This window comes from Aspergillus tanneri, assembly GCF_003426965.1.
Source record: "Aspergillus tanneri strain NIH1004 chromosome Unknown AapTan_1_pilon_pilon_pilon, whole genome shotgun sequence".
Classification (NCBI taxonomy): Eukaryota; Fungi; Ascomycota; class Eurotiomycetes; order Eurotiales; family Aspergillaceae; genus Aspergillus; species Aspergillus tanneri.
In genome coordinates this window covers 5,290,999-5,317,256 of record NW_022984628.1, presented here as the reverse complement: position 1 = coordinate 5,317,256, position 26,258 = coordinate 5,290,999, and the positions used below count along the sequence as shown (strand labels likewise).

The 26,258-nt window shown below is 45.6% G+C and overlaps 5 protein-coding genes and 2 non-coding genes across 7 annotated transcripts; 6 read left to right on the top strand and 1 right to left on the bottom strand.

Annotated features, from left to right (window-relative positions):
- Window positions 1–945: 945 nt before the first annotated feature.
- ATNIH1004_003725 (uncharacterized protein) lies at window positions 946–1,843 on the top strand (the record flags this gene model as incomplete). The annotated part of the gene is made up of 3 exons (XM_033568398.1): window positions 946–1,165; window positions 1,225–1,317; window positions 1,383–1,843. 3 exons carry the CDS (start codon window positions 946–948, stop codon window positions 1,841–1,843), a joined length of 774 nt encoding a protein of 257 aa, XP_033430393.1.
- Window positions 1,844–9,381: 7,538 nt separating this feature from the next.
- ATNIH1004_003724 (TNT domain-containing protein) lies at window positions 9,382–10,072 on the top strand (the record flags this gene model as incomplete). Its single annotated transcript, XM_033568397.1, has 2 exons — window positions 9,382–9,441; window positions 9,491–10,072. The coding sequence occupies 2 exons, from the start codon at window positions 9,382–9,384 to the stop codon at window positions 10,070–10,072; spliced, it is 642 nt and encodes a 213-aa protein (XP_033430392.1).
- A 4,627-nt stretch (window positions 10,073–14,699) lies between these two features.
- Window positions 14,700–15,563, top strand: ATNIH1004_003723 (glycoside hydrolase family 75 protein; the record flags this gene model as incomplete). The annotated part of the gene is made up of 3 exons (XM_033568396.1): window positions 14,700–14,795; window positions 14,862–15,245; window positions 15,306–15,563. 3 exons carry the CDS (start codon window positions 14,700–14,702, stop codon window positions 15,561–15,563), a joined length of 738 nt encoding a protein of 245 aa, XP_033430391.1.
- A 1,947-nt stretch (window positions 15,564–17,510) lies between these two features.
- ATNIH1004_003722 (putative MFS sugar transporter) lies at window positions 17,511–19,124 on the top strand (the record flags this gene model as incomplete). Its single annotated transcript, XM_033568395.1, has 2 exons — window positions 17,511–17,721; window positions 17,776–19,124. 2 exons carry the CDS (start codon window positions 17,511–17,513, stop codon window positions 19,122–19,124), a joined length of 1,560 nt encoding a protein of 519 aa, XP_033430390.1.
- Window positions 19,125–22,079: 2,955 nt separating this feature from the next.
- Window positions 22,080–22,610, top strand: ATNIH1004_003721 (uncharacterized protein; the record flags this gene model as incomplete). The annotated part of the gene is made up of 1 exon (XM_033568394.1): window positions 22,080–22,610. One exon carries the CDS (start codon window positions 22,080–22,082, stop codon window positions 22,608–22,610), a length of 531 nt encoding a protein of 176 aa, XP_033430389.1.
- A 2,297-nt stretch (window positions 22,611–24,907) lies between these two features.
- Window positions 24,908–24,996, bottom strand: ATNIH1004_003720. Its single transcript has one exon. It is a non-coding gene; the product is annotated as a tRNA-Pro (tRNA).
- Window positions 24,997–25,690: 694 nt separating this feature from the next.
- Window positions 25,691–25,779, top strand: ATNIH1004_003719. Its single transcript has one exon. It is a non-coding gene; the product is annotated as a tRNA-Pro (tRNA).
- The last annotated feature ends 479 nt before the right edge of the window (window positions 25,780–26,258 follow it).

Genomic DNA, 26,258 nt, shown 5'->3' with positions numbered 1-26,258 from the left:
CTACTATCCCGAAGACTTTCTCGTTTCTCAGATCGCCCGCCAATACCCCGCACCTCTATCACTCAACTTGTAGTAGCCGAATTCTGGAAGTAAGAGGTAACTAGAAGCAGAACGTCATGGTTGAGGATGACGTGTCATCGGATCAGATGTAGACTCCACATCGGAAACTGCACATAGCAAACTACATGGTACAAACTCCGCAACCGCATCTCGTGAGCCGTTCGACAGCCCCAGCATGCATGCAGATGCAACGTCAGTCCCTGTTTAGCTGCATAACCGAAGTAGATATAAGTGGGGCTTAAAACTCGCCTTTCATAGGGATTTGAAGCGGCTCGCATGTGGGACCGAAATGCTTGCATCTTCCTAAAGCCGAAGATCCTGCATAGTTCAATCACCACTAGAGGATGCATGTGGTACGCTGAAAGGCCAGCAGTCAGATGGGGGGCTAACAAGAATAGTCAATCCTCTCCAGCTGACATCATATCCCAGGCCACACTAAATGGCGTGATTTAAGCTAAGGATCCTTCCCTGTTCCCGGCTAGCTTCAAAGGATGCTGACTGCATACTTGTCTGTATCGAGTCCAACCAAATCCTACATCTCCGTATTGCGTATTTGCAGTACAAAAATAGTTGTATGTACAGTATATGCATACCGTACAAAATAAATACCAAGAACGGCTATAGTGCATCTGGAACCCATGCTGCAGAAGTTTTGCACCAATGGATCAGAGACGGAATGGATGGCCACAACAGGATCCAAGTTTGCCACCATAATTATGAATCAGAAGATACCCGATTATGAATCTGCTTAGAGAAAACATGGGAAGCCAAACTGTGGCCAGCAAAATGCGGAGGCACTGCGAACAACCCTAACCTTCTCGTAGTTGGCTACCAACTAGTATCCCGTCCTACACTCATCATTTCAGAAAGTCCTCATTCTGCTCAATGACTATGATGGACACTGATTTTGACGAACCTCTACTTCGAGGAAACTCTGGGCCCAGAAAGAAACGGCAATGGCCACTGAAATGTGTGGTCTTCCTGACAGTGCTGCTCAGCTTCGCAATTTCGATAACTGTGGCAATTTCGCTGCACTACATCCTTTTCTCACAGTCGTTAATTGAGTATGGCACTTCAATGCTCCCAGGCTTGAAGGCTCCGCCACGTGAGTCTGTTTTCTTTCCCGAGTATTTCAAGTGGCATTGTTAATCCCTTCCCGGGCAGTCGGTCCGATTCTGAAATCCTATAACCCTGACACTACCTATACAATCTACCACAGCAATGACACCAGGGACATGTGGATGCAATTGTTTCCAAGTATGTTTATTAACCCCTACCGCAGGACCACTTCGTACTTGCAGGTGAATAATGGTTTGTACCAGGAGGAATGGGATACATTCAAATAGACAAGGTGAAGGAGTTGGGAGTCATCCCAGACTTTATCCAGAATGTGAACACAGATGGGTCAGGCCGATTCTGCGTGGCTGTCTTCCATCAGCTTCACTGCCTCGTGAGCTCATGCCATATTCTAGCCCATGTGGTGTTCTCCCCTAATCTACTACAGTATCTCATCTTTGAAGAGTATTCAAAGGCGCTACAGGGGCAAATTCGTCAGCCGTCAGGCCATACGCTGCACTGTTATGATTATCTCCGCCAGTCTATTATGTGCGCGGCTGATTCAAACCTGGAACCATTCCGGTCACGCTTTGACGGGATGAAGCCGGGAGATGGGGTGGATGGGATTGGAAGTATTCATCAATGTCGAAGATTTGAGGACGTGTTTGCATGGGCCGAGAGCTTCCGATACAGCGATGATGGAGATGCCGAGCGCTTCGGAGGTTGAAAGCTTTGATGACCCCTTTCTTGAGAGGTCTGGAGGAGTTTGTTTAGTGCCGCTGGATAGGCATTCGTTATTGTTCATCGAAGTTCGGAGACAGGCAAGGTTCCCTGAAAGTGGCATAGCGATATCTACGTAATGAGAACGTGCCGCTGGAGGAGCTCAGGTCCCAGTTATGAAATTTCAATTAAATACAACGCACCATTGGTACAGTAGAGTCTTGTGGTCCCTCACATACTATAACTTAATTGGAAGATTTAGAATGTCCGAGTTACTTTATAAATTTCTTTGAACGACTTATCGAGTGTTCTCAAAGTTTAGATAACCCCTTGAAAGGAAAATGTTAGCACCACTTACGACAAGCTGAATGAGATGACCGACGCGGGCCTCGGTAACAGCATACGGTCCAGGTCCAGTCGTTACTCTAATCTCGGATTCCAGCTGAACGTGGTTCGAAGTTAGCTCAGCGTGGTTCGAGAAAGAGCTGTAAAGCCCGCTAGCGGTGATCTAGGCTCCTGTCAGAATTGGCAGATATACCAGTACTACGCATAAATTGATACAGCGTACTTCTTGTGGTGTAGTGGTATATCTGACAGTTCCATGATCGGGATGGAAGCCTAAAAGGCTTGCAATTGTTATATCAGCTCTCCTCGTTACCTGTTTCTTAAAACATTCGTGATGAGTAACACCGAGTTAGTGACCGTCGCGCTACCCCAGTCAGTCACAACTACTTCAGCCTTGAAAGAGCATCACTACAACCGCAGAATGTAGAGGACGAGCCAACGAATGGCAGGTGAACGGAACAAGGGCTTGCGCCCATAGATGGAGGATCTGTTGCTTGGAGGCTGCTCTGCGCTGCCTTTTTGTTTGAGGCATTGCAATGGGATAAATTCCTATCACGAGTCGACTTTATATAAATGAGGTTGATAGAACTTTTACATAGGCTTCCCCCTTTCTTTGAGTGTCTTTCAGGACTACTACTCCAAAATTCCAGAACTTGCCAATAATCGCTATATTTCCATTGTGGGTAGTTAACATGGCATCCGGACTCGGTTATCTCGGAGCACCAGTCATCATGCCTTTTATTCAGCCCTATTAGCGGTGTCAGTGGCAGATTATTTGGGTCGGCTGTACGTCTCATAACTTACTAGGAGGTCAAGACATAAACTGCTAACCTGTCTCTCAGGGCCGATTGTATTACCGTACTCGTCTCAGGGTCTTTTGTATCCACTTAGAAGTACTTGTCCTTGCACAAGGTGTGGCATATGGTCTTGGTTTCCTCATAATCTACTGCCTCATCCTCAGCATGGTAAATAATTACTAGATCGCGCGTCGTGGAATGGCTTACGGTATTCTTTCCGGTGCCTCCGGTGTCTACTCAGTGTCCGTTATGCCTTTGGCGCTGCAAGCACTTTTGGCAAAGTACGGATACAGAACGACGCTTCGCACTATGGCCGTGGCTTCGCGTTGCTCACGGGACCGTTAATTACTCTCTTGAAGAGCCATTTGTCGCCCTCAGAGCGAGACAGTGCCCCAAAATTAACGGGACTTTTTTCAGAGTCATCTATTCTACGTGTACGCGGCTTCAAACCTAGTGCAAGTATTTGGGTACTTTTTTCCTTCTCTGTACCTAGCCCTTATTCATCATCCCTAAGACTCGGCGACAAGAGCAGCGCACGTCTCCTCGCGCTGATGAGCGTTTGTCAAGTCCGGGATCAGTTTGTCTTCGGTCTGCTATCTGATCACAACATATTACTTGACATTTTGGCTTGCTGTCAGCCATGGTTGCAACAATTGGTTGTCTCACTGTGTGGAGACTAGCTAGGTCGCTCCCAGTCTTGATTATCTTTGCCATTGTGTTCCGGTTCTTCGGAGCAAGGTTTACTGCCATCCAGTGGAGGATGAGCACCTCCATAATCGACGTGACAGCAGGACCAATTGTCTTCAGCTTGCTTCGCTTCATAAAGGTATCGGAAATGTGCTTGGCGGACCTGTTGGAGGGTTTCTAGTTTCCAACTTATTTCCAACTTAAAGTCAACCGAAACGTCAACCGAAACTCCATCATCGATGTCCTATCGTTGGGTCATCATCTTTACCGGAGTGTGCATGTTTGCGAGCGCTTATGCCATCTGCTTGCGACATTCGAAGTACCTTAGCATCTTGGTTGTGCAATAAGAGCGGGGAAGTGGCAAGCAGCATGGTATTTGACATTGGCTATATGTTACGAGCTGAGACATTGCTGGAAAAGTTGATATTCTTAGTGTTCTACGTTATCACAGGTAAATATTGTATCATCGCATCTCGACGGGAAGACAGACAACGCTATTGATAGAGAATATTCAGGATTCGGGATCCGATCACTTCTAGCTCCTTGGCGAGCACTCAGCGTCATCCGCCTTTTAGATAATTATCGGCGATAGTGATTAATACAGTTGATGGTTACTACTGTGAAAAGAACCCCTTTAGTAGGCTGCCGGTGTAGCTGGTATAGCAGATATGAACTCTTCAACACTCTCTAGGCGTGAAGAAGGCTGCGAATAAATACAATTATAGCTAAGCATAGTTAAATAACGGTACAATAGGCGAAAGAATTCGTCAAAAGCCGTGGTACTTTGTCTATGTGAAGTCTTGAAAAGCCGACTCCTTTGAACAAAAACCTTCAGCTTCGCCAAGAGCAGTGGCGATTTGCCTTGGCGCACTATTTCATGTTGGGCGTTCATAGATGAACACTCTACATCTGTACGACGGTCTGAGGCGAATAGCCATCGTTCAAGGCTGAGCAAACAGCGGAAAACCATGAAAATACGGCACCGGCAGAGACGAGTGGCGCCGATGTCAGGGTAATGTCTCAAAAATGGAGCAGTGAATACCATTGCGGAATAGTTCTTAACATGTTAGCCTGTTCCGTCGTCGATCTTCGCGCATCGTTGTCCGATAGCCCGGAATCCAGCGTGGGTTCCGAATTGCACGCAGCGTAAGAGCGCTTCGATGGAGTCGAAGTTGAACGCAATGTAAGGTTAGAGAAATTTATCCGAGTCGGAGGGGCATATCTGTGTATCTTACAACGGACTTGCTGATCCCCACTGATTGGCTAGCCCTCGCATATCTATATACCCTCTTTGTGACTGGACTGCATGCAGTAATTAGCTGGTGCTCACCACAATCAGACGCATCTCGTCAAGTGAGAATATCGTGATACTCTATTGCCACCATGCGCAGGATTTAATTACGAAAACGGCACAGCAAAATGGACTCGAATCAGAATATTGCGTTTCCTGATGCCTCCGCAGCCTGCAGAGCATATGCGCCTCACCTGCTGACCGGGTCGACAAGTGTGCTGCCTAGATGTAATTGCAGTGTGGTTCCGTCACTGTCCTCAATTGACTAACAACATTACCGGTCACGATTTCTCAGAGCCGCTGAAGGAATGATCGATCATCCTCATATTATAAAGACATATGTATGGCATTGCGCCGCCTCCACTCCTGTTCTGAAGCAACTGAACTTGTCTGGCTTTCTACTAAAGCAACTATCACTAGAGGATCGAGCGAGATATGAGAGTGGACACGAGAGCAACGCACGATTCGCTTCCCTTGCATGCGCCGACTTTAGCTGAGGCTAGATGCACGCAGGACTCGCCCGCACTGAGAGCAGGATAAAGCTAGTCTTTGCCATCAGGTTCAACTGTACATGATTATAAGATGTATGTGTGAGTCATATTTGTGATGTAAGCAGTTCGTTTCAATAATCTCTTATAGCTAGCATGTACCACACATCAACTAAATGTAGAACAGTATTCGCGGCCAGCGTCTCCCATCCTTCCAGGACCTGAGATGAGTGACGAAGTACTCATTTACAGCATCTACAAGCGACACGCATCACTTCAGGTGAGGTTGCACAATTATCACAAATCAATAAGTGCCCTTAATCCTGTCATGTTCAGCCAGTCTTCTGTAAGGCTGATCACACGCCTTCATCTTTTCGGCTAATTTCGCAATTCCAAGTCGTTTCCTACAAGCAAGAAATAAAAGCAAACATCGATGCATTCGAGGCTGTCGACTGTACAGATCTATTTGCCAAAGATTGCAAGGGTGCCTCTAAGCATCTAATTCCCGCCGTAAGTCGTGGTATCATTGCTAGATCTTGTCGAAAACCGTCTAGTTCTCGTTGCTGAGCGTCGAGATCTTGTCGAATATTGGTTTAGTACTGACGTTGAGCATTCAATTCCTGCCGAAAATCGTTAAGTTGCCGCTACTGAGTACTCAAATGTTCAATATGTGGTTTTAACGGTTGATCCGATTGGATAAGGGCCCAATATAAATGGTATACTGTAGCGAACAAAGCCGTTACTTTCCTCTCCATATAATAGGGAGTAGAGGCTCTTTCTTTTTGCTTATTTCTTGTAAATGCATATTCATATTTACTTTGTAAAATGCCGGCTCGGACGATATTCTGGGGCCTGACCATTGAGCGTCATATAGAAGAGAATGCTTGGATCGGGGTGCTGTACCTTCCGCTTTAATTCATTCAACAGTTTTTCGTCCTCATTCCTGTACTAAATATACATTATCTGTCTCACGAACATTCTCCTCTTTCCACGTACATCCAGCCAATCAGAGCGGCAGCCAAGCGTTCCACCTATTATCTGGACGAACCAGACAGCAAAATAGCGCTCGCATAACTTCGTACAGAACAATAGTGTCATTTTTTCTCTTGTTGATTGATGTGGACGGAGGGAGGCCCTATAGATTAGATCATATTGGGTAGGATTATAAGCCAAAAAAAAAAAAAAAAAAAAAAAAAAAAAAAAAATTTGGTACTAAGAACAGAACAAATTCAGGCTAAAATTCCTACCCACACCGTTAGCTATTTCTATACAAGGGTGTGTATACTAATTTGCTCGAATAATAATAGTTAACTAACTAAAATTAATGGAATTAGATAAAAGATGTTACCATTTTATCGGCGGGTGGCACACCGACACCATCTATTTCCTAATAGGACTAGAATCACATTCACTACACCTGCTAGGGCAATAATATGGTTAAGTAATAGTTAGTTAAGGCTGCTAGTCTGGCGGACTCTTTGTACATCGGGCTAAACGAGTGTCCAGCTGCCAGCACCGGCCAAGACCTACTTTTTTCCCCTTCATACTATCCATTAAGCCCCGCAAGGTGCAGACAGAAGAAAATAGTAAAAATGACCGTTTCCCCCCATACCTTTGCCCATGCGTCCATCTTCTTTCCATATGCAGGCCTGCCTGGCACATCTACACGGAGACAAACAACATTTATTCTTGATAATTGACACTTTTTACCTTGGGCTCAATGTTTCATTGACCAGTCTTTCCAATATCTACGTCTCCATGTCATAAACATGCCTCAAATGGTAATTCCTAATTTTTAAAAGAGATACAATTTTACAATGATCCGAGAGAATGACGCCCCCCGGTTCACGCACTTCTTCTGCCAGTCCCAAAATGTCACCACCGCAACATCTGGTGGCTGGATGTGCGAAATGCCACGGAGGATGTCATGGATGTAGCCCAGCGCTCTCCATGCACCCACTAACTGCTGAGGACATAGCCGCCCGAGAGTCACGCGAAAAGATTGAGGTATTTTGTAACCACTATCTGATTTCATTCCAGACGTTAGAGTCTTATATGGATGAAGAGGCAGAGAGTAAAGGTAAAAATAATAAAACAGAAACTACTAAATTGTCTATACCTGATTCTGCAGTCTTTTACATACTTGTCTTTAGCAGCGGCACCGTGACCTTCTCGCCTAGCAACTGTAGACATGATTGTTGTTGGTGTATGAACTATCCCTGAGCACCGACTCTTTTATCCCCTCGTAGGCTGCACCACCACGCAGCCGAAGCTAGGCCCCACACTATGCTACAGAATCATAACGAATCTAATAACGGTTCGTAATTCCTAATACCTCAGGCCAGGAGCAGACGGGATGAAGGTGGGTCTGCCAAGCCTCTAGTAGGCTAAACCATTTTTAGAGGTCATGTGAGGACCCACCTATGCAACAAATATTTTTGGGTTTAGTGGTGCTTTTCTTTCATTCCTCTTACCATCTTTCAAAACATTTTGAGTCTTGATAACCAGTTTTATACCAGTATTCAACTACTTATAAAATGACCGCTAAGCCAAAAATTGTTGGTGTGTAGGCGGGTCGTCACCTGACTATCTGAAAGTGGTTTAGCTTCCCAGCGGCTAGGCGAGCCCACTTTCACCTCATCTGTAGTCTCAAAAAGAAAAAGCCCTACTGCTCTACAGGAATATGCAGCGCTAAAAGTTCTTCCTCACTCGGTAGGCGGTACCGTACCCGATCACCTGATGCCTGCTCTGATTTTCGGTCAACCACTGGAGTAGAAATGAAGCTATAAAGCCACAACGAAAACATTAAATGACTAAATTTCTTGGTATAGTCAAATGCAGTTATAGTGAAGCTATTTGACTAATTTTTAGAGCCGCAGAATCGCTGTGGACGCCATATTTGTCCTTGACTCTTTATTGTACTATACACTTCTTCCAATTCTTCCTTAATTTTCTCATATCTTCCTTCAGTTGGCTCTATAACTTTATTATTACCTCTATTAGCCTGTTTATATCATTTGAGGCTGTGCAGAAGCTTGTTTTGCGGCCTTCTCGTCCTCTTTCTAGCCTCTCTTTTCCTCTTCCTGCATCTGCATACTTTTATCCATCATCGTTGTCTGCTGATAGATCTGACACAATGTCTTTTCACTCAGCCATTGGTATAATTTCCAAGCCTCTTTTAGTGGAAACATAGTGGGCTGATGAGCTCGTATGGTCGTTAAGCCGTTACCTATGGCCCCACTTACCGGTTTGTTGGCAGCGTACGGCGTATCTTAAATTAATAGTCCGGCCGCTGGACTCCACTGTGGAATGGGAAGCAGAAAGAATTGTAAAAATAAAATAATAGCTCTGGCTACCTAGTAATGGAGAACAACCTTCTGTTACATATTCCCTGAACCATCCTGTGTTTTGGAAGATCTTATGGTCTGTGGAGTATATGATTCCATGCTTCATACTACACTTCCCTTCATGCAGCGCCGAGGTTTTTCAAAATATTCTGTCAATCGGCTTGGTAGCCAAGTCTTGGCTGCTGCTGAACTAGCCATTATATGATTATATGCTCAAATACGGCTCCGCTCCAAGACTTTAGGGGCATTAATTAGAGACATACGATGTCTCTATACCACCATATTATGTAAAACCCGCTCTAGCCCCCTGCAACTACTCTTGTCTAATTGATGTTATTGAATGCGCCCAGAATCCAGCAGCAAAATATTATATCGCCCTCGCCGGGGGTACATGATACCCCTGCAAAAAGGAGGTTGTTCTTCCCGTATGACCCTTCATATTGAATAACCCACGCGAGGTAGCAGACCCACCGAAGTGTACGAAGATGAAGAATATGCATCATCACAGGGTATAAATCAGTTAGATCCCGCTGTCCAATTTTCAGAGTGGTGGTTTGAATTGCAGCACGTGTTGCTTGAAAGGCCTCAGAATGTACGCAATTCTCGCTCTGCTCTTGCTCCCATTCGGTGCCTACTGCCAGGACGTTAAGGTACCCTTCACTACATCGACACTTATACACACTATTAATAGACTTCCAGGATACTCTCGTCGAGAAATGCGGCATAGACCCTTGCGAGGGAGTCCCCAGCACGGGTTCCACAGACTCATTGTGCAACAATAAGTTCCTAGGACCCAGTGTCCTTACTGCGGCGAACGACGATGAATGGTCCAGTCTATTCGAGGGATATAGTCCCCTTGGAACGTACTGTCCGAAGGCCTTCCTTGATAAATTCGCCCCGAGCGGCAATAAATATATCTACCCGGAAATGGACGGCGCACTGTTAGACACCGAAGGCAAGCCGGTCACAACGACCTACACTCTCCCGGAAGGAATGGAGCTCGATCGGTTTGGATCGAAATACGGAGGGTACCTGGCGCCGAGAGATACCCCGTTCTCGTGGCGATCTATCCCCCCGAGTAACTTGAACAAATATCCCGATAGTCCGCAGTATAACTACTGGGTGTGGGTGGTCAAGGAAAGCTTCAACATCACGGGTGGGCCGATTGCGCCCTGGTTTGGGCAAAATGGCTACGGCTTGCAGTTCCATCAGGAAAGTGGTTTGAAGCAACTCGAAGGGAGATATCTAGAACTGGTCGCGAAGAAGAAATGTGTTGTATAAGTCGTAAGATAAGAAATTGACTAAATGAAACTGAAAGTTGGAATAGCCAGCTAAGTTCCGTCTTCAGGTCGTCGTGAGGATTGCCTAATTTGAACCACTCGGAGATTATCCGTTCTCCAAAGGCTTTTTTTTCCTTTTTTTTTACCAGCAGACTAATTATTATACACAAATCTACGCGAACAGAGGCAATTTGCATACAGATTGTATACTAATACAGCCTGATTTATAATATGCCTTCTTAGATCAGAAAATATAGGTTCTTGTGACGATGCTTGTAGTTTGACCTTGTCGATTAACCAGGCCATGAAAAGATCATGCTTGGTGACAGTTTTGCCCAGTTCCTGTGCTTGTGTGAACCACTTTTGAATTAATCCAGATCTAACAAAGGCAATTATATCCTGCATTGGAGGTCCAATAAGTCGATCGACTATCTCTAAGCTGATAGGCTCCGAATTGTCATCCATCCGGTTTCGTAACAGATAGATCTAAAACATCGGCGCTCTCAGATTGGGGTGGTATGGATGTTGAATAGGATAATTCTGAAGAACTAAATAGTTGCCGATGGTCGATGGATGAGGGGCCTTATACCTTCGTCATTAAGCAGATCGAATTGGGTAGAAAGAAACAACATAGTCCACAGAATTAGCTCCGACATGCGAGAACCATATTAACACAAACCTCGACTGTCACATAATGGTGCACATAAAAACCACAAATGAATCACCTACGATGGACACGCGAATGCCAAACACTCGCCTGCTCCTAGGATATCAAAAGTTAATAGTACCACTTAGTCACCTATCGTTTAAATCATACGGTAGCCTGGGTCCCTCTGTCCTTCCAGAATTTCATGGTTCTCGGTCAATCTTGGAGGAGCTGGCGCATGTTCAGCTCTATCTCCTTGGTGCCATCATTGTTGCATGATATTTTAGAAACTAGGCTTATTAGATTATGTTGACCGAGCTGGTATTCTCACTGGGAAGAGGTTCACCTTGGCATCTAGACACCCAGTAAGAATAGGGCACTAGGGATATGCAGTGTAATGGAGAACTGAGTCATCTTTTGCACAGCGTTTCAGCTATGAAGCTTCTCCGTCATAATGTGATCTGCCATCGTCAAGCTGGTACTTCAGACAGAGTCGCGTGCTGAACAGTATATACAGATAAATCACCGGAGGGGTGCTCCGACTTCAAGAGTAGGCGAGGCTGTGCTAAAATAGCTCAGCCCTCTAGAATACGTTTTATTCCTTCACTGTTGTAGCAATCAATTGACGGCCCTTGTTTCAAAATCTTATACTAAATAAATTAGGAAGCGGCAAAACGTTAGTAAATATATAGCCAAAATTTTCATAGCCAACCACTTGCAGAATCTGTAACTATAAATGCCATGCTATAATGTACTATCAGTTTCGCAGGTTATACAAGGAATGAAGACGTGAGATTGTGCCACTTATGTTACATATAAGGACGCAGGAGAAAGAAGGCCCTTAGAACACCAAAAGGTGTTAACACTAGGATCAGCCCTTTGTATGTAGGCATTTGAATCCGGATACATAGGAAAGCGTCCTAGTCAAATACTGAGAGATGAGGATAAAATGAGGTATAGCAGATTCAGAATGTCGTATTTTCAACTGGCTTCTATGCTAGTAATCAGTACCAGAGAATTTGCCAGATTATATCAATTATTCGCTATACGTTTATTCTACATAATTGTTCAGTTCGAGTAGAATACTTTCAATTATGGGCGTTTGTCTAATGATCGATAATGGGGAAGAATTGATAGAGCATGTCATGCTTGTCTAAGTAATGTAGTGTCTTCTGAACATGCAATATATCCTTACTTTTCCTATAAACAGTGATCTCAGACTAAAGACGGCAAAAAATGATAGCAATACAGTAGTAGAATATTCCATGAACTACTGCTCTTGTAGAAGTAGGTTGAGAATGACATAAGTCTATTCTTAGAAATAGAATGCCAGAGAGAAAAAGCCTGGAGTGGGATCATCCCAAGGCCAGAAGCAGTACGACCTGTTATGTGGCTACAGAATACTGCAAACTGTGAGATTCGGTAGCTAATTATCAGCAAGGTCACAATCACAAAATCAACACTGTCAGTACAGAGAAATATAATTCAAGGGCCCACTGCAAGCCATGATCAAGGGGCATACTTGCAGCAATAGACAGATGTGCTTAGAACCGTTAGTGAATGCCCCAAATCTATTTATTACGTAGGCCAAGGAGTTCTACCATTCTGGTAGTCTGCAAGAGCTCCTAGAGTTTCACAAAAAAGCCTGTACCGTACTCAGCGTGAGGAGCGTTGATGGGTGTAACGTGATACCTCTCCGAACGCCGGAGATGCAGTGCACAGAGTATACAAATGAGGATTCCTTAGAAGCAAATCTTGTTATTATACTCTGCACTTGATTCGGTAGTGTAACAGGAGATCCGGATTTAGTTCGACTCCTCTGCACGACCTGTAGGAATATGGTAGAGGTGTGGTCAAGAAGATATCAAGTTACGATTTTCAGAAGCTCTTCCGAAGTTCAAGTGGGAAATGGCCATGAGGGTAGTAAAGGAGTGGAAGAGGAGCCACCCAAAGCTACTTACGAAGAGCAACTATGTTGGACTGATCTCTCTTGATTCGGTGGCTATCAAACTTAATGACGTTACGAAAAAAAAAAAAAAAAAAAAACGGCCAGCCAGGTAATTCTAACAATAGATTTGTTTCTAGGAGATCTAAACATCTTATATTGCCCGGTGGACAGCACGCCACCCCCTGACCACCTAGCAAGAAATAGGGATAACAGTGTTATTCCACTCAGGGTAGCGTCCCGGCTACCCAAAATTTACGATAGGTCTTTCCACATTTTGAATATAACTGATCATAAATTGGCCTGTTATTTTGGGGCCTATAGTTGAGAGTGCCCAGCATAATAGCTGGGTATGGATTACCTGACAAATTACACTCTGAATATGGTTATCAAGGCCTGCGTATTTTCCACAGCCTACATTTCGCAGCTTTATACATACTACAGTAAGCATCATTAATCTAGTAATTCTTTCGATTTGTCTAGCACGAGTAGCCACGCATCTGAAGCTTCATACCGTAACTATGTTCTATTATTGTTGAGTTATCCATGCCTTCCTTTACCAAAGTGCATAGAAAAAATATCTGTTTGCGGTGCTTCTGGCTGTTCCACGGGATTCCGGTGCTGCATTCTATAGACATCCCATATTAATTATTGTAATTGTACAAGTACGCTTTCATTTTTACCGAATATTCTTTCTACATGCTGTCCTCTCCCAGAGTATTAGCAAAATATTGGGAGTCCAAAGAAATTTTGTTTGCTTGAACACCTGTCCAAATCGCCTACTATCCCCAGCACATATAGTGGAAATAGAGTTTGCGGTCTTATATTCACTGCCTTAACATGCCATCTAACTAAAAGATGGAAACCTTTAGAACACGAGAGCGGAGACTGTTAGCATATGTCAACAGACCAATGCAACAAAGAAGATGTAAGGCAACACCTGCCGCATGTCAAGAGGTTTATTTTATAACTAGTGTCGCACTCGCCGGGCTCATCTACTCTACTAGAAACCTTCAGGATCACTGTGACTCTTGGCAAGTCAACTCCTGGAACTGTCGCCAAGCAAATAATGTCGCAGCTGAGCGAGAGCTGATCAGGAACGGCCCACCTCCAAGCAGTGGGCTATCCAAGTGTGAGTGCTTGTTTGACATTCTATGAGATGTGCCACTAACCTATCAAATATATGTTTTGCTGTTAAGAAAGTTAAAGAAGCCTTCCACACTACTTAGTTGATCCCACTGTAGCTGATCATCCGGGAGTCCGGAATGGGATGAATAGATCGCATTCCCGTACAGTCATGCACACTCAGGCAAATCGGTCGGACTTAAAATCTTCGTCCTGATAGGGTAAAGCAGGACCAACATGGAGATTTCCTGTTCTGAGATCGACACGCCAGCGCCAAGAGCATCCTGGCAGCGATGGGGCCTGATTGATAGCCGTCGGAGCTATATCAGAACCCGCGATTTGTATACTGCGGGGACGGGCGGGTCAGAAAATCATCCGCGACCCCGTCCTGAAGAGCGAGTTGGGAATTGCCTGTGACGCTGTGCAGAACATACTAACCTCGCGTCGAGCTTGCCGCAGTTTACACGGTCAAATTTCATCCTAGTTGGTTCTTTTTGCCTGTGCCAAATAGCGGGTCACAGGGCCAATCCCAGATTTGTTGATCTGATTATCTGCGGAAACTCCGGATTGCCCGGTGGACGCTAAATTCCAGCCCCCAGCAAGACAAGGATTAGCGTACGGATGAAACTCAGGGCCGAGTTCCTAGTTTAGCCAGGGTGAGGCATCACCATTCCCCTTAAGGGACTCACGAACGCCGAATGGGGTGATTGCGGGGACGATTCCTTCGGTGTGGCCTTGGAGTGTGGACTAGTTTGGGGGGCTATGTATTGTCTGGCCCCTGATGTAGCAGCCGACTCCTAGAGCGCTTAGGGGATATGCTCGCGTGGTCCAGGTATAAAAGAATGTCAACCGTACGGAGGAAAGCAACAGAAATCATTGTTCCATTGCAAAGATCATCATCGACTTAGCAAAATGCGTTTCTCGGAAATTGCAGCCGTTGCCCTGGCCACTGGTGCCGCCGCGTACGATGTGCCTGACAACCTGAAGCAGATCTATGAAAAGCACAAGGTAGGTCGCTTCAGTCTCTCCACTTTATTCATGGATCTCTTTGAGTAACACCGTGCTTTACGTCAGAGTGGAAAATGTTCCGACGAATTGTCCGTGGGCTTCGACAACGGCCATGACCATGATGGACATACCTTCACCTACTGCGGTGATATCCATAATGCTATCTACCTGCATTCATCCGAGCATGGGGGTCAATACGTGGACATGGATATCGACTGCGATGGAGCGAACAGACACGCCGGCAAGTGTTCTGACGACCATTCAGGCCGTAGCGAAACCGCCTTCATGGATGACCTGAAGGAATTTGGAATTGAAGACCTAGATGCAAACATTCACCCGTACGTGGTATTCGGCAATGAGAACAAGGATTCTCCCGATGACAGGTTTGATCCGAGAGACCACGGAATGGAGCCACTCAGTGTGATGGCAGTTGTGTGCAACAACAAACTGGTATGTGTCCACTTTACGCGCGCTGCCAGTACACGGCTGATACTTTGAATGAATCCATAGTTCTATGGTATCTGGGGTGATACCAATGGCCATACTTCCACAGGAGAATCATCTCTTTCGATGGCAGAGCTTTGCTTTCCCGAAGAGGATCCATCTGGAGACAGTGGCCACACTGCGAATGATGTTTTGTACATTGGCTTCAAGGGCAAGGACGCAGTTCCCGGAAAGAGCGCCAAGTGGAAGGCAAATAGCACCAAAGAGTTTGAGGAGAGCATCAGGAAGTTGGGTGATCAGCTGGTTGAAGGTCTCAAAGCTTAGATTGTTGGTCTTTTTGTACAGCCAGCGGCTTGCCACGGCGTGCATCACACCATATATCTGAAATTGTCAAGCTTAGGTCAGATATGAACAGCACATATTCTACGTTGTTTCCAGTCAAGTAGTTTAGATTCTATGGTATGTAAAGGAAACGTAAAGGATCTATTAATGCTAATGTTAGAGGGCAAGCAGCTTAAACATAGAAAGTTTGTTTGGACAAAGTTGTCCATGGCCTTAATCTCTACTACCTAGTCTGAGCAGCAGCATAGATCGGGTTCTCCCTAGGTTTCGAAGGTAAAGACAATACAGTAGAAAGACGTAGGCGAAGATCTCGACTATAATATTAGAGTATTGTTACAAATCTAATTTTTAACTCTCCAGAATCGAGGCTATGCGGTTCTTCTCTATAGTAACAAGGCCCGAAGGAACATAGAACAGCTCACAACTCAATGACTCCTATTATGAAGGCATTGCACATGCACTAGTAAGGATATATAGATGCAACCAGTTTAAAACCATTAGCAGATTGGCTAAATATGTAAATCATAAGAACCGCATTTCTTTATCCCGTCTTTGTACTATATACGTACACATAGCCTTGAACAATCTTAAACAGCAGTGGAAGTTAACCAAGGGCATAAGAAATATATAAAACCCTAAAATAACGAAGCGGACTTCAGCCTATATGATTCTGAATTTCACCCCAGTGGAATATCCCGTTGTACTAAGAGAAGTGGAGGCTACGTTCTATAAAGTACCAGGATCGGGTGGGGCATTGATTTAAATCTAACTGGTCTGATATCTACTAAATCCTCACTTTGAGACGTGTAATACCTTTAATTACTGCTCAGGATGTATTGAAGAAGTCACTGACCGCAATCTCGGACAAGAGGTCGCCTCTGCTCTAACAGCGGACATCCTTTCCACCCCGTACACATGTAGCGAACAGAAGCCGAAGAGGGACTCGGTACCTTTCCCAAGTGCCGACAAACAACTGCCGGAGAAACGCAGTCCCTTGGAATACTGTGTACTCCATATTGGGTAGGGAATTACTAACTAGTTAGTTAGTGAGTGCATAGAGGATTATATAATGTGCCTTCCACAGATCATTGCCTATTTCGAACCAGGATACGTGGCCTGAATGCCGAGGTAGACTCAAGGCCGAATGACGACTTATGCATAAACGGAAACAAGCATGGACATGTTTTAAAGACACATGAGGTAATGCATATCTCGGAACCCTAGTCTATACACACACTAACTACTAGAAGGTGTGGGAGTGCTTTGCACACAGGGTGGCATTGATTTTGAGCTAATTACTTCTAGATGCTATTGTACATAAGCATGGGTAAGGAATAAGCGAAAATCAATCGTGAGTGATTTCCACAACCGCAGCCTCTGTTACTGAACAAAGGACCGGGCGCATCCGCATAGGTTGAAGCTGTCATCGGCGATCTGTCTCTCTCTAAAATTCCCACTCGTGTCAGAAGCTCTTGGGCCTTATATTCCAGATCGAATGGCAGCGTTTATCCCTTCGACCATGAGACACAGCAGTTCCGGCTACTAACCAAATTGTCGAAATCACGAGAAGGACCAACATCGGCCGGGCCCGAAAGTCGACCTGTTGGAAACCGGGTGGAAAAAGCGGGGAGAAACTATAACAAAGGCAGATCCTCCCCACGCTGCGGCCGCCACGGGCAATGAGATGTCTGGGATTCCCCAGACGCCACTCCATCGGCGAGCTTTATGTATCAGCGCTAGGCGGCGATTACCGAAAATGTGCACAGTTATATGCCTACCTCCGATGGGTCTGGACTTAGCTCTGAAGAGCGAACGTCATAAAAGCACATACGGAGCTGCGATGACCGTAATCTTTGAGATTCTCCTCACAACTTCATATTGTTCCTCTCGTGTTGCATGATTCCTTCATCGCACGACACCAGCTTCACCATGGGAACGAAGCCATACCTTGGTCTGCGGGGCAATGCACTGCTCCGAGCCGCCGTCATGCTGGTCGTAGGCCCAACCTTCACCTGTTACGGCTACAATATGAGCGTCGCCGGCGGTCTTTTGACCCTCGAGTCGTTCAACAATCAGTTCCCAAGAATGGACACCATCCACGCCGGCGCGGGGAAGCAGCATGAGAACTCGCAAATCCAAGGTCAGTGATTGCATTGGATAGCGTTACAAGAATATTTCTGACGCATCGCAACAGGCACCGTCATTGCGCTGTACACCGTCGGAGGAATCTTCGGTGCCTTGTCATGCGTTTACCTGGGTGATCTCCTGGGACGGCGAAGAGTCATCTTCATTACAAACCTGGTGTCCATCATCGGTGCCGTCCTTATGGCCTCATCCTTCCAGTTCGCCCAGTTCATCGTGGCGAGGCTGATTCTCGGTCTCGGTACAGGAGGGTGCGTGGCGACAGTCCCCGTCTGGCAGTCGGAAATTTCCCCGGCGCATAAGCGAGGGTCCAACGTGGTGACTGATGGGATATTCGTGGGAGTGGGGGTCACCAGCGCCCTGTGGATTGACCTGGGTTTTTACTTCGTCAAGAACAACTCCGTATCCTGGAGGTTCCCTCTGGCCTTCCAGGTTGTCCTGTCGCTTACGGCCATGATTTTTATCACAATGCTCCCCGAATCTCCCCGCTGGCTCATCAAGAAGGGTCGACGCGAGGAAGCCCGGACGGTTCTTGCCGCACTGCAAGATCTTGAATGCGAGTCGGATACGATTACCAACAGCATCCACGATATTGACACCTCTCTGGCCCACGCCGGATCCGGATCCTGGCGTGATATGTTCACGATGGGGGAGCAGCGCCTTTTTCATCGCGCGTACCTGGCCGCCACCGGTCAGATGTTCCAGCAAATGTGCGGAGTGAACCTGATCACCTACTACGCAACGACCATCTTCGAGCAGTATCTCGGCATGGATGCGGTGCCAGCCCGCATTCTGGCGGCCGCAATGGGTCTAACTCAGCCATTCGGTGGCTTCCTGGCCTTTTTCACCATCGACCGTCTCGGCCGGCGCCCTCTGATGTTATGGAGTGCCGGAGCCATGTCGGTCTCCATGGCGATTCTGGCCGGCACGACCTCCACCAACAACAACACAGGCGCCCTAGTCGTGGCCGTCATCTTCCTCTACGTCTTTCAGTTTATCTTCACCGTCGGTTACTCGGGCCTGACTTTCCTCTATGCCGCGGAAATGGCGCCCCTCCAGATACGCGCTGCCGTCAGCGCCGTTTCTACCGCCACAGTGTGGACGTTCAACTTCCTGCTGGCACAGGTGACCCCGGTTGGCTTTGCCACTATCTCGAATCAGTATTACATTATCTTCGCAGCCATCAATGCCGCCATCGTTCCATGTGTATATTTTTTCTTCCCCGAGACCAAGGGTCGCTCGTTGGAGGAGATCGACGAGATCTTCGCACAGTCGAAGTCTATATTCGACCCCGTTCGGGTGGCTCGTTCCATGGGCAAGTTGCAGGTGGTCCAGGCGTGCTCCGATAGGGGCGAGGACACCGTCTCCAGCGACAATAATGCTAATGATATGAAGGAGTAGGCAAGAGAGACGATACTGACTGGATGAATTGATGTTGTGATAAAGCTTGGGGCACCCTTGGGTCTGTTTCGGAATACTGTGTCGCCTTGCTCTGTGAATGAGCACTGTTTGCATACATTGGAATGAGCAGGTGTCTGGGACTTTATGTTGAATGGAGTGATGAACAGCCCACCAAACCAGTGCCATGATGAGAGATGCATAAATATCTATGTATTCCAAAGGCATGTTCCAACCATTCAAAATAAAAATCGCCCAGTACGTTTTCATCCAATCGGTATTTCTGTAGAGATGGAAGTGTTCAATATTTATCTCCATGTAGCTTTTCTGTGTCGTCACTCTGACTCTATGACGACGCCGAGGCCTCTCGATCACTCTTCTCCCTTGACGAACCATATCCCTCCCATCCTAGAACTGGAGAACACAAAAATGGAACCCCTGAAAGCCTTCCGCAGCTTCATATTCCCCAGAATCTTTCTATGCACTCTGTGGGGATCGGATTCATGGCGAAGACGAATACTTATCCCTTACACCGGCAGTCTATTAGGGTCTTCGAGGAAAACGCCGACTGGCAAGCCCAGATGCGTCGACAGGAGTGCGTGGAGGGACATCCTTCCGATATCACTAGGCTCTACTTTTCACTACCGTGGAAGTGAAACCATTTCTTCTGAGCCATGGGCTCCTACTATGCACGTAGGCTGCAAGGACGTGAGCCGCTGATCACCCTCCGTAGTAATATAGTCACGCAGGGGGGGCCTGTCACACGTTTAACGTAACAGGAGTTGGATTAGCAACACCACATTGTCTTGAATTGTTACAACTTCCCCTGGATCGAGATGGGATGTTGCTGGGGAATCCCTGGAGGGCTCCATAACGCTACTGTGAGGCTTCCATGGAACCCACCAGACAGACATAGCTACTGCTGTCCGCAGTACGATCCCTTTGGATATGCCATGCATGAGCGCTGTTAGGTGCTAATAGCAAGCATGCTAGACATTAATTTAATCTAGGAGCACTTGGGGCCTTTTTCCCAGACGCTGCAGAAGAGACAAAGGAGCTTCGGCAGGTACACTCCATACTTCCTTCGCGGGAAGTATACTGAAGAAAAAGAATGAAATGATCGGGCGACTATGACTGGTGACCTACGCCGTGAATGCCCACAGGAGTCTAAGGAACACGAATGTTCTGATGAGCTATATGCCTTACACGATCCTTGGAAGGTGCCAGAGATTTGGACGACGATTCACCGTGAGAAATAGCGTTGGCGGAGAGACCAAAAGCGAGGTGAGATACCCTCAGTGCTAATGATAAAGGTGGCTAAGAAGAGAGTATCATACTATGAAATGTTGATCATTTGGGAAATACATACTTTCGATGGGCTTCTCGCGAGAAAATCTTCAAATAGCTCCTGTATATTGAAATGGGCTCTCAAGCAGGAGGCGATCGTCAAGACATTTTCTTGGCTCTGCGAACGGATTGATCTGGAAGTTTGTAAGGAACTAAGAGTGGAATCTGGCCTTTAATGATTGGAGATATACATAATTCTTCCATAGGTATCCGTGTGACCTGCTGCGTTGGTTTGCTTCCAAATCCACCATGTTAGCAAGGCACTGTATTGTAATTTTGTATGCGTTATTCTAATGACTTACGACAGATAAACTTTACAGCGCCACTCAATTCGCTGGCGGCTGTAGCATTATGGAAAGGCTGCAGTTGTCTTGGTCTTGGCAAGAAATCCTGTTATCTGGGATCTATATCTACGAAACAGCCAGAATCCTACAGGGGCAAAGCGCATCCCGACCCTATACAAGTTGACAGCAGTTAACATTGCCATTATATGTTTGGATGTTGCGCTTCTCTCTTTAGGAATATCTTGATTTCTATATCCTTCAAACAACGCCCAAACCCACGGTATACAGCATTAAATTGAAATTGAGAAAGCTTGTTACACTTGTCAGACCAGGATGCAACGAGCCCAACATTTACAGCCCAGGAACAATAAGCTGCGTAGATTCGAGCAAAATCAAGGGTGATAACACTCATGCAATCACGGTTCCTGTGAGGTCTTATGCCAGGTGCCACGAGGGGGGCAATTGGTCCAATATGGAGAGTAGAATTTGCTTTTCTGACTCCATAAGATCACTGTCGCTTGTTGATGCAGAACCTTGAGTGGCACAAGACAGATAGCAGGAATGACACTATCATTAGAAGAGGCTGTTGCGGTAAGTTCATATGCATTATGGTGTCCAAATTTTGTATATTTTCACTGGGTTATCGCAAATATGCTGGCCGATAATGTGATACAGGAGATGGAATGTAGGGATTTGAGCAGCTGAGTGCTGGATCGATCACTGTATGGTATGGGACCTAATTGAAGCCTGCGCCTTCGGTGAACCTTGGATTCTATCTAGGGGGTCTGGCCTTCAAGTCCATAGCTGCATTATTAACTATAGGTACTTATGGAAATGTTTGAAAAGAAACATTCCCGAGGAAGAAGGGGCCAAATCGACAAAAACAGAATTCCTTACGTTTTGCGCTGCTCCACTTTGATTGCGGCCAAGGCTGAAAGCTGGCCTTGAGTTAAAAAGGCGGACAATATTTCTTTCATACCTGCCTGGACATTTGTAGTATGTTGCCCGCAAGGGGCTGTTGGTGGCATTTGTAAACCTGCTTCTATGTGCATACAAATTAGCAAAACGAACAGTACTCAGCAGTCATAACAGCATCGCCCGGGCTATAAATTCGACGGATCAAGCACTTCCCCGTTGTAAACAAGTACTGTCTTCAACGCGGTATAAGCTCGATGCACAGTGAAGTTACTTTGCAAATTTCGAAGCATTTGAATGGGAACAGAGAACATTTTGTTGAACACCAAGGTAATATAGTCCCATGCTTACTCCCTTACGAGACTACGGTTTCTAACCTCCCGAAGTTAGGCACCATACAAAATCAATCGCCATGACCGAGTTCGTTCCAACTTGGACGCAACCAAGTCACCCAGATTCTATCCTGGTCGTCAAGGGAGCGCCATACAAATCCAGGGCCCACTCCCTCGTGGCATTGCCAGCTGGTGCTCTATTTGCAAAAATCACAAGCGCAATTCCTGTTGCTTGCAAGACGTACACTTCAGTTCAGACTGGAAAGAGGTCGAACATCGAGCTGAATTCAGATCTGGTTTATTGCAATCACTCTTGCTCCCCAACTCTTGAATTCGACATGGCAAAGTGTGAGGTCCGTGTAGCAGCAAAGAGACCGTTGTTTGTGGGTGACGAGTTAACCTTCTTCTATCCCAGCACGGAATGGTTTATGGTGCAACCGTTCCGGTGCGAGTGTGGGTCGGAGAACTGTCTTGGTGTAATTTCAGGGAGCAGGAACATTGACGCCGTGGTGCTTAGAAAGTATTGGCTAAATGTGCATGTCAAAGAGCTACTGGTAGAAGAAGAGCGGGAAGCATCGGGAGAAGGTTCTAGGGTTGAGATTGAGGTTTAGGCATGGAAGACATTAACCTTGCAATAGGAATCCTAGTTAAATTCATAGAGTGGGTGTAGTGACCTAGCAAAAAGGCTAGCTAGAGTCAAAGCACTTTATCCACGGTGTGGTCTTCTTCGGGTTGTTCGATGGACACCATGCCAATAGGAGACGATGCTCGTACCGATATTCCGTAGTGTAGAGGTCGAACCGCTGTAGGTGAACGTTATGTACTGATTACATAGCGGGCAAAGGCGGTGTGCGGGCTGGTTGTATGATCGGTTGCACCTTGATAGCTTAACAGCAACATATCGAGATGACGTGAGATTTATTATGTATACTAATAGTATATGAACCACCCGTAATGCTGTAGATCATTTCATAATGAGGCAATGATGTACATTCTTGATAGAATACAGTCTCTTAATACAGTAATATATTTACTGTATTTTATCTCTTGGCAACCCATGGGCTAACCCGTTAACCCGTAGGCCAGCCACGCAGGAAAAGTAACCCCGCCCATACCGGGTATTGCATCGGACAACCCAGCCCATATCTTGGCGGGTTGGGCCGGGCCTAACAAGTCTAATCGTGACACCTGTGTGGAGTAGTAGTATGTTCGCGAGGCACGATTTTCAATTCTAGGGCTCATAGGGACCAGAATCATGTGACCAGATCCGGGTAAAACCCCCACGGAGCACACAACAAAATAATCAAAAAAAGAATAACCAAGAAGAATAATCAAGAAGAGCCCAACCAGCTCAATTCATTCAAACAAGACCTTTTTACCAATCGTACTCTATTTCCTCTTCGGGACTAGCCGTATATCTGACAACTAGTTATCTAGAAGGGTGACTAAGAGAGGCCATGTGACCATACCGAATACAGTAGGTCTCTTAACATCGAGGGCCAATGGGGCCAAAACGGCCTGTAGGGACAATAGGGACAATAGGGACAATTAGCTCGAGAGGCCAAACGGGCTCCAGCCCTTTACATGAACCCAACGATCAAGTAGCTCAGGAAAATGGTGTTATCACTTTACGCTTTTTGACTACACCCAAGGAAGGACTTTAAACAGTTTTATAATTTAATGAGAATTTTTATTCTAGGCAACCAAATTTGTACTAGAGGTAATATTTGTCGGGCCGACACTTATCACTTACATCAATCTGGGAACATACTTTTGCAGGGTTTCCAGCCGGGGAACTCGCAGAATCAGCTAGTTTCCGAATTTCCAAGCTTTGAAATCAAGGTTTGTGTCGTAAACAGATGATATAGCGATTGATCACACAACTTCATAACACGGGCCCAGTAAAGTACTTCTACAACTGTGAAAATTGAATTTCGAGACATTATAAGTTGAAGGCATGGTTTTGTGGTTACATTATCGTACAACATGAGACAAAAGATTTGCGAAAACAGCAAAATTCCACCTGGTGCTCAAGATAGAATTTTGCGATACCTCCTGAGAGATGTATGAATTCACCACCACCACCACTACCACCAACACCATTGTACTAAGAGATGATTGCATTATAGAAATTTTTTTTCTATGTAGGAGGCTATCTGCTGCGGAAAATCTTAAAAAAGATGTGTCCCCTGCGTGGAAAAGGCAGTACTTGGTCTTTAGAGGTCTTTCCATCAAAAGCTTGCGCTACCGGGTAGTGGGGACTTAGGTTGTGGAGTGTCTCTTCCAGGGTGCTTCGACCAGAGTTCAGTGCCGCGGGAATCTACTTGCCTCCAGAGCTGACCCCGATACTCATTAGTTTCCTCGGCGCCGCGCGAGAGGTTCGGCTACTAATGTAGGCATTTCCTCATTGGGCACACGCTCACCCAGCCTCATACTGGCGACATATGCTTACCACGAGATGATGGCGGAGGATGAGGAATCAATAATTCCGGGACATTGGAGTGCAACTGGAAACGTTTATATTATGGGATTGAAACCGCAGTGTCCTGCGTAATCGCAAGCGCATTGTGACTGTTTTGGAGAGAACGAAGGGCAATTTCTTACATACTTTGGGGGGTCAAATAGAACAGGTAGGTTTAAAATATTAGTACCAAAACATATATAGAACAGAAGCGGACCGCTATTTACATCTTCCTTAGGTTATTTCTGATCAGGCGGGACTTTACAATAACCCCCTGGCTTATGAGTGATATCAAACCGCTTTTAGCAGAAGATCCTCTCATGTAGACTGGATACACGGTGCATTTTCGGTCACTGTGGATTGATGCTATTCATTATCTATCCAGATAGATGCAATGAAGCAAAAATAGCCATATATATATAATATATGAACGAAAAAAGGGAAGGAGGCCCGAACCGCGATTCGAACGCGGGACCTCTCGCATTTAAGGTATTTATTATCCCGAAGCGAGAATCATACCTCTAGACCATCCGGGCTATGATGTAATAAATTTCCAGAAAACTGCTTTATATCTGCAGTCATTCAAAGTCACATGATTTTCGTATAATGTTAGTGTAACTAGTTATGGTCTAGCGGCCTCTCTTAGTCACCCATCTAGATAAAGTTAAGTTAACCGACAGGCTGTCAAGGGTTGAACCCAATGTATTGCTCAGGCATGGCCTTCGCTCCTTTATAGGGCGCTAGATGCGACTGATCTTCGATCAGTCATCTTGTACCTTTTTATATGGTCAAGTGGTTTTATCTCTACTAGCGCAGAGACAACCAAACCATCACACAGGCCAAATAAAGCTGCAGCAATTTTGATTAATATCCCAGCACTCGGGAAAATTTCTGCTCCTCTACCTTTGTTCCATGGCCCGATAATCAGGCTCTTAAATGATATCTTAAGAGTGCTCCTTAGATTCCATTTTTTTAACTGCCACAGTGCCACTTGGTTCTATAGTGTACTGGACTCGCGTAGCTTCTCCTGGATCTCTACATAGCTAGACAGTGGGTTTAATTGTAAATATTCACTCAATGATCATGCCATGCCATACTTGTTACTTACCTCATAGTGTTCAAAACCAATTGTAAGCTTTAGTTATTGAAAGGAAACATACAGAGGTGATTTAGGCTGAAAGTGTTTGAATGGTCTATGGAAGCATTCTGGCGAAGAAAAATTTAATATACGCCCGGATGGTCTAGAGGTATGATTCTCGCTTCGGGATAGTTAATACCTTAAATGCGAGAGGTCCCGCGTTCGAATCGCGGTTCGGGCCCTTTACATTTTTTTTTTTTCCTCATTCATACATACCCTTTTTATTTCATACAGCAGTCATGCAATAGATGTATTTGTTCTTTGACGAAATAAAATTAATCATGAAGTTTCTTCACAATGTAGCCGGACATGGAGCGAAACAATACCGGACACCCCATGGTAGTTTTCGATGAAAGTGGCCCAGATACTGCCGCGGCGCACTGCCCGGTGATTACTTCCCCCTCTGATATGTTGTTTCCTCTCTTCAGGTCATCAGATAGTCTTCTGGCGATCAATGAATACAGCTTTTTACTTGCGTTTTTCGATATTTATGTGTTCAGATTATATATTTGGACTAACTGGGAGGTCAATCTCGCCTATAGAGAGATCCCGGCTGAGGGCTTTGGTACCCTGGGTATGTCGACAATAACCAGTTAATAACTAAGTGTGTATACTAACTAAGTTAACTTTTAATGGTATTATTGATTATTGTCAAATAAT